Source organism: Jaculus jaculus, chromosome 1 (assembly GCF_020740685.1).
Source record: "Jaculus jaculus isolate mJacJac1 chromosome 1, mJacJac1.mat.Y.cur, whole genome shotgun sequence".
Classification (NCBI taxonomy): domain Eukaryota; kingdom Metazoa; phylum Chordata; class Mammalia; order Rodentia; family Dipodidae; genus Jaculus; species Jaculus jaculus.
Window position 1 is genome coordinate 225,707,775 of NC_059102.1, and position 7,027 is coordinate 225,714,801.

The following is a 7,027-nucleotide window of genomic DNA, read 5'->3' on the forward strand; positions in this document are numbered from 1 at the left end:
ACTCACTGGCTATGGACTTCTGTGGGAAGAGCAGAGAAGTCCGGAAATTTGTGCTGAGGCGAGAGAGTGCAGTGATGTGCATAACACCCGCTGTTGGACTGGCTAATGGGGCAGCTTTCTCCTTGGGGAGAAGCAATTTTGGGGGAAGGTGGCACACTCAGTCTTGGGGTCCACCACAATGTTTCTGAGAGTGAATGATGACTTCAAGGAAGCTAAGATCTGACCCATTCACGAGGCCATGCTGCTATTCCCTTCCTTCCCATGATGCATGGGAAGCACCTCTGTTTCCAAGACGATGCAAGTTTCAACAAGGCATCATCAGAAAGCAAAGGATGAAGGTCAGCAGTCATGGGAGCATACCCAGATGACCAGGCTACAGGTCTGGGATGTCCACTTGGAAATTACATGCTGACAGGGTGGCTGGGAACCAACACCCTTCTGAGCATGTGGTCAAATAAGTGAAAGTGAGAGTCTCAGCCGAGGCCCTGGAAGAGATACCATGGTCAGAAGACGGGCGTGGGGGTGTGGGGAGCTTCAGGAAAGCTCTTAAAATTCTGCAGAATATTTTTCTTTCACTCGTTCGGACTAGTAAGAATCCTCTAGAAAAGTGAAAGTGGAGCCTTACTTCCCCAGTACATCTCCAGCGATTACAGCGTGTAGACTTGCCTCTGATCGTACCCTTGACAGTGGTTTCCACTGTATGTTCAGGGTGTCTGCTTTCAGCTATAATACCCACGTGAGCAAAACTCACCAAACTTTCAAGTATACACTGTGAAGAATTATGACAAATGTGGAGACACATATACGAATGTGTAGAATTGCCAAACCACCTGATGGTGACAGTATATTTCCGCATTGCCACCTAAGTTCCCAGTATTCCTTTGCAGTACTTAGCATCCTCCAGCTCCACTCTCTGGTGACCTCTGACCTGCTCTGTTGATGTTGCTGGGTCTTTTATTTTTTTTAAATTTTTTGTTTATTTATTTGAGAGCGACAGACACACAGAGAAAGACAGATAGAGGGAGAGAGAGAGAATGGGCGCGCCAGGGCTTCCAGCCTCTGCAAACGAACTCCAGACGCGTGCGCCCCCTTGTGCATCTGGCTGACGTGGGACCTGGGGAAGCGAGCCTCGAACCGGGGTCCTTAGGCTTCACAGGCAAGCGCTTAACTGCTAAGCCATCTCTCCAGACCTGGGTCTTTTAAATAGCTACAGGTAAACAGACTCTCAAGTGTATAGTCTTCTCGCTCTAGCTTTTAAAACTTGGTGTGAATTTTAAAAGTGTTATCCATATTGATAACTGTGTAAGTAGCTGACGCTTTTATTGTTCAAGTTCTCACTTGGACCTAGGGACCCTGACTCCTTCTGGTCTGGCCTTCCCCCTGAAAACAGGCAGTGGGGAAGAACCAGGGACCAAGACGTAGTAAACCAGGTTCATAAACATTTGGGTTGCCTCATGTTTTTGGCAACTAGGAATATGCTATAAACAAAATACTTACAGGTATTAGCGTGGACATACACTTTTTTTGGGGGGGGCTTGCATATTTGCATGAATGCCTATAAATGTACTTTCTGGGTCACCCACTAAGTTTACTTTTCAAGAAACTGTAGTAAGCCCTCTTCCAAACTGGCTTCACCATTTTGCACTCTCACCAATATATGGGAGGTTAGACTACTACACATCCATGCCAGTCCTTGGTATCAATCTTTTACATTTTAACCATGCTAGTGATCATACAGCACTGTCTCTATGTATTTGCCTAAAGACAAAAATGTTTTAACTTAAAAAAAATTTTTCTTTTGTTATTTTTATTTAGTTGAGAGTGACAGACAGAGAGAGAAAGAGGGAGAGAGGGAGAGAGGGAGAGAGGGAGAGAGGAGAGAGGGAGAGAGGGAGAGAGGGAGAGAGGGAGAGAGGGAGAGAGGGAGAGAGGGAGAGAGGGAGAGAGGGAGAGAGGGAGAGAGAGAGAGAATGGGCACACCAGGGCTTCCAGCCACTGCAAATGAACTCCAGACGCGTGCGCCCCCTTGTGCATCTGGCTAATGTGGGTCCTGGGGAATGGAGCCTCAAACCAGGGTCCTTAGGCTTCACAGGCAAGCTCTTAACCGCTAAGCCATTTCTCCAGCCCTGTTTTAACTTTTTATCAACGCCTTCCACATATATAGACAATATACCATGACCATAATCCACCCCAACACTCTCCTTTCACCCTCCCAATGCCCCCTCCACTGAATCCCTTCTCACTAACTAGTTTCTCTTCTGTTTTGATGCCATCACTCCCCCCATTATGCAGGTGACAAATAATATTTTTATGTGCTTGTTTGCTATTGGTACATCTAGTTTGGTTTTCACTTTTTCTTTTAGACAAGGTTTTGCTATGTAGCCCAGGCTGGCCTTGAACCTACCTCTTCCTTAGCCTCTTGCATGTTGGGATTATGGTCATGTGCATATTTACTTTGATCGTCCCAGATCATTTGCCTATTATTAAAACTGAGACGTTTTATTTGTTGTGTGTATGAGTTCATGTATGTGTGTGTGTGGGGACACCTCTCTTGAGGTGGGGTCTTTTCCTAGTTGCTGCCTGTTGCTCTGCCAGGCTAGGTGGTCCACAAGCTTTCAGGAAACTTTGCCCAGGCCTCCCACCTCATGCCTGGAAGGCTGGGATTACAAAAGCCCACCATAGCTCTGGATTTTTACGTGGGATCTAGGGAGCCGAAGTCAGGTGTGCGCGGCAAGTACATTATTCAGAGCCGTCTTCCCAGCCTGTCTTCCTTTATTGAGTTGCAGGAGTTCTTTATATGGTCTGCATACATCAGGTGTATTCTGTAAATTGTTTTTGGTGGCCTGGGCACCCGTTTAGCGTTATGCTAGCAAACCTCACTCAGGGTGGCTACTCTAAGGAAAGAGGACACTTGGCTCACAGTGGTGGCAGCTGGAAGGGGCCAACACCCCTCTCCTAAAATGGCAGAGAGACAGGGAAGCACCACGTGACTGGAAGCCAGGGCATGGGAGCAGCCTGGTTCAAGGTCAAGCTAGAATGCAGAATGGCACTTGCTATGAAAACAGAGGACATAGTTCCACCCCTTGGCAAGCCGGGCCTAATCAGTAAGCCCCGCCTCTTAGTAGGCCCCGCCTCTTAAAGGAGCCAACACATCTCAACACCTCCACTGTGGGGACCAAGTTTGCAGTCCATAACCTTTGGGGCACTCATTTAAATCTTACCCAAGGCACACATCTGGAAGCTGGAAAATGGCAGAGAGGCAGGTTCTGCCCAGAGCCTTCTCAAAGAGCTCTGGCACCTTCATATTAATTAACCCTTGGGAGACTGGGCTGGACTTCAGACCTCCAGAAGTGAGAGGATAAATGCGTGTTGATTTAAGCCATGGATTTTTAGCCAATTTGTTATAGCAAATGGAAAATTAACACAATATTCGACCGTTGGTCATTGCTATTTGTTCTCCTGTTTTGCTGAATGGGATGGTGAGAAAATTGCATTGCAAGCATATTTGCATATTTTCTTTTGGACAGACTTTTAAATTTGCACCCACCCCCATGGTGCTGGAAATTGAATCCAGTTCTTGCACATGCTAGGCAAGCAATCTACCACGGAGCCACTCCTCTCCCCAGACTTCTTTCTCCATTTTTATTCAAGACATGCTGTAGCCTGGGCTGGCCTTGAATCTGTGATCTTCCTTCCTCAGCCTCCTGAGTAGCTGGGATTATTGGACTCTGTCACCAGCCTTGGCTTCATCTGTCAATTTAAAGATTGATTTTACATTAAAAACAATCTTTTGAGGTGTTACCTGAGATTATGATTCTCCCACTTCTGGATAGAATTGCTATAGACTGTTTTTTTTTCTACCTAAATCCACATATCTTGTCATATATTCAAGGAGTTCTTTTGTAAACAGCAGTGTAATTCACTGAATACCAAGAAATTCATCACATGTCAAAGAATGGAAGAGAAAAGCTATATTCTAGATTATTATAAAACATATAAAAGGGGCCAGAGTTCGATTGCCCAGTGTGCACATAAAGCCAGATGCACAGTGGTCAAAGCGTCTGGAGTTTGTTTGCAGTGGCTGGAGGCCCTGGTGTGCTCATTCTTACTCTCTTTTTTATTCTCTAAATGCATGTGCTTACTTAGTTTGCATGGGTACTGGGGAATCAAACCTGGGTCCATAGGCTTCTCAGGCAAGCTCCTTAACTGCCAAGCCATCTCCCAGCCCCTCTGACTTATTATTATTACTTTCATGAAACAGCCTCAATTTGTTGCCAAGCTGCCTGTGAACTTCTGGGCTCAAGTGACCTGTCCCACTTCGGGCACATGCCACCATGCTTGACTTTTTCTACTTCTAGTTCTGTTCATTGACTAGGAACTAGTTACCTCTCAATTTAAGAGTTTCCTAAACAATTTAAACTGTTGAAACATAGGCTACTCAGTGAGGTAGCAAATTAGTTCTTACCAGCGATGTTTAAAGGGGCTGTCAGCATGCTCCTGAGGGGATTCCTGAAAAGTCTGGGAAATTATGTTAGGTCACCTTTGCGGTTCTTCCCTCACAGAGCTTGTGTGGTTTCCTGATCTCGAATCACCTGGAATTGCTTCTCAGTTTTCCTCCTCTCATAACTGAACCCCTCATCCCAGTTGCCCCCTTATTTTCTGAAGAAATGAATATGTGAAGCTTGAGCTGGGAGTGTCCTGAGCATTCAACTTGCTCTTTTGTTTTGGGTCATGATTCTAGTAGCTCTGGGCTGGGGGCAGGTGGTGCAGACGAGGGACAGATCTCCAGGACTTGATAGCTCCTTGCTGGGTTCAGACCCAGCAGCTTCATTCTTTTCCTTACAGTCTTGGGATTTTAAAAATTATTTATTTATTGCGAGGAAGGGGAAGGAGAGAGAGAGAGGGAGCGAGAAACAGAGGGAGAATGGGAATATCCAGGGCTTCCTGTCAAACTCCAGACACATACGTCACTTTGTGTGTCTGGCTTCATGTGGGCCCTGGGGAATTGAACCTAGGCTGGCAGGCTTTTCAAGCAAGTTATTATTTAGATTATTATAAAAAAATATTTAACCATGGATCCATCTCTTCAACCCCAGTAGAGAGCAACCGAAAGACATGTGCTTGATCATTAGGGTGGTAAGGCTGGGGGTGACGTGCCTTATTCTCTTTTAAAATATTTTATTTATTTGCATGGAGACAGCGAGAGAGACAGAGGGGAGAGAGAGAGAGAGAGATTGAATGGTCACATCACGGCCTCTAGCCACTGCAAACAAACTCCAGATACACGTGCCATGTTGTGTATCTGGCTTTTACATGGGTACTGGGGAATTGAACCCCAATTGTTAGGCTTTGCAGGCAAGCGCCTTAAAGGCTGAGCCATCTCTCCCACTCTCTGTTCTCTTTTCTATCTGCTCCTGTGTTCTTCTCTTAGGTCGGCACAAAACGAGACCTCGAGGAAAAGCTTAACAACATCTGCTTCTTCTCTTCCATGTGGGTCAGACTCAGAAAATAAGTAAGAAGACACATAATTGTTTTTGAAATGTTAGTCATGGTACTCAGAAAGGGGAAGTCTGACACACAGACGGAGGAGGGTGATGTAAGCCAATGTCTCACCATGTGAATAGCTAATATTCATAACAATAAGGAGGTGCATGAGAGGTCCCTCATCAAACAAATGCTCAGAAATCTGCTCCCTTTAAGCCAAGGATGTTGATTTAAACATCACAATGGGAAGATCCTCACTCACAATTGCAATAAAATGCAAAGACAAAGTGTAACAAGAAAGAAGCAAAACAAGCAGGAAAATTTTGCAAAAATGTGTACAACTGAAAGTGAACTCTATTTAAGACACTCTCTAGCAGCCGAAAAGATGAGTTGTTCTTGGGCAAGAGGACTTGCTATTGGAAGTATATTGATTCTCCCTAAGTTGTAAATCCAGTACAGTTTCAAGCAAATGACCAATGAAGGCTTGTTGTTTTTTTTTAACATTTAAAAGTGCAAACTTTAATAAGTACAAAGGACATAATAAGGTGAGCTTGTGGAGAGGCCAACCATGTTACAGAAATTAGGTGATACAAGTATCCACTTCAAGTTTCTATATTTCCTTTTTTTGTGCAGAATATTTATTTATCAAGGTTGCTTAATATACAATTTTTCATTTGTGTTTTTGGAAGTCCTTTATTGCAAAGATAGTTCTTTTGTCTGATGACAAATAGCAGCCACAAGGATCATTCTGGACCTCCACGTTGGATAAATTCCATTTCTTCTTGAGAGATGAGTTTCCTTCTGTATTTCTGAGGTAAGGTTTTGATTATGTCTGCAGTGTCTGGTGGACCCTGATGCATCAGCAAACCTGGGGCTTTACCTCCTTTAGAATGCTGTGTGATTATAGGGTGGGGCAGGAGCCCTGCTGATCTCATAGCTTCTGAGGCACTAAGTTTAGGATTGTCTCTTCTGTTAGGGATCCTTATCAGTGGAGCATGTGGCTTTACTACCTGAACCACACTGGTGGCAGACGCCATCTTGCTGCCCATCATGACCCCCGAGTAGGGCAAAGGCTTGATTTTTTGAGGTAGGGCCTTACTCTAGCCCAGGCTGATCTGGAATTCACTATGTAGTCTCAGAGTGGCCTTAAACTCATGGCGATCCTCCTTCCTCTGCCTTCCAAGTGCTGGGATTAAAGGCGTGCACCACCACATCCAGCTCTTCTTTCTTTTTATTTATTTACTTGAAAAGAGAAAAAAAGAGGGGAGAGAGAGATGGAGAGAGAGAAAATATGGGCTGGCCAGGGATTCTAGCCACTGCAAACAAACTCCAGATGCATACACCACTTTGTGCATCTGGCTTTACTTGGGGACTTGGGAATTGAACCTGTGTTCTTAGGCTTTGTAGGCAAGTATCTTAACTCTAAGCCATCTCTCCAGCCCTCTTTTTCTGAGACAGCATCATGTAGGTCAGGTTGGCTTACACTTGCTATGTCTGTCCTTTAACTCTTGGTAAACTTACAAAAAAAATTTGATTTTGCACA

The 7,027-nt window shown here is 44.8% G+C and overlaps 1 protein-coding gene across 1 annotated transcript; it reads right to left on the reverse strand.

Moving 5' to 3' along the window:
• Positions 1–6,219: 6,219 nt before the first annotated feature.
• LOC123457778 (28S ribosomal protein S36, mitochondrial-like) lies at positions 6,220–6,536 on the reverse strand. The gene has a single exon (XM_045142439.1). It carries the CDS (start codon positions 6,534–6,536, stop codon positions 6,228–6,230), a length of 309 nt encoding a protein of 102 aa, XP_044998374.1. The 3' UTR covers positions 6,220–6,227.
• Between the last annotated feature and the right edge of the window lie 491 nt (positions 6,537–7,027).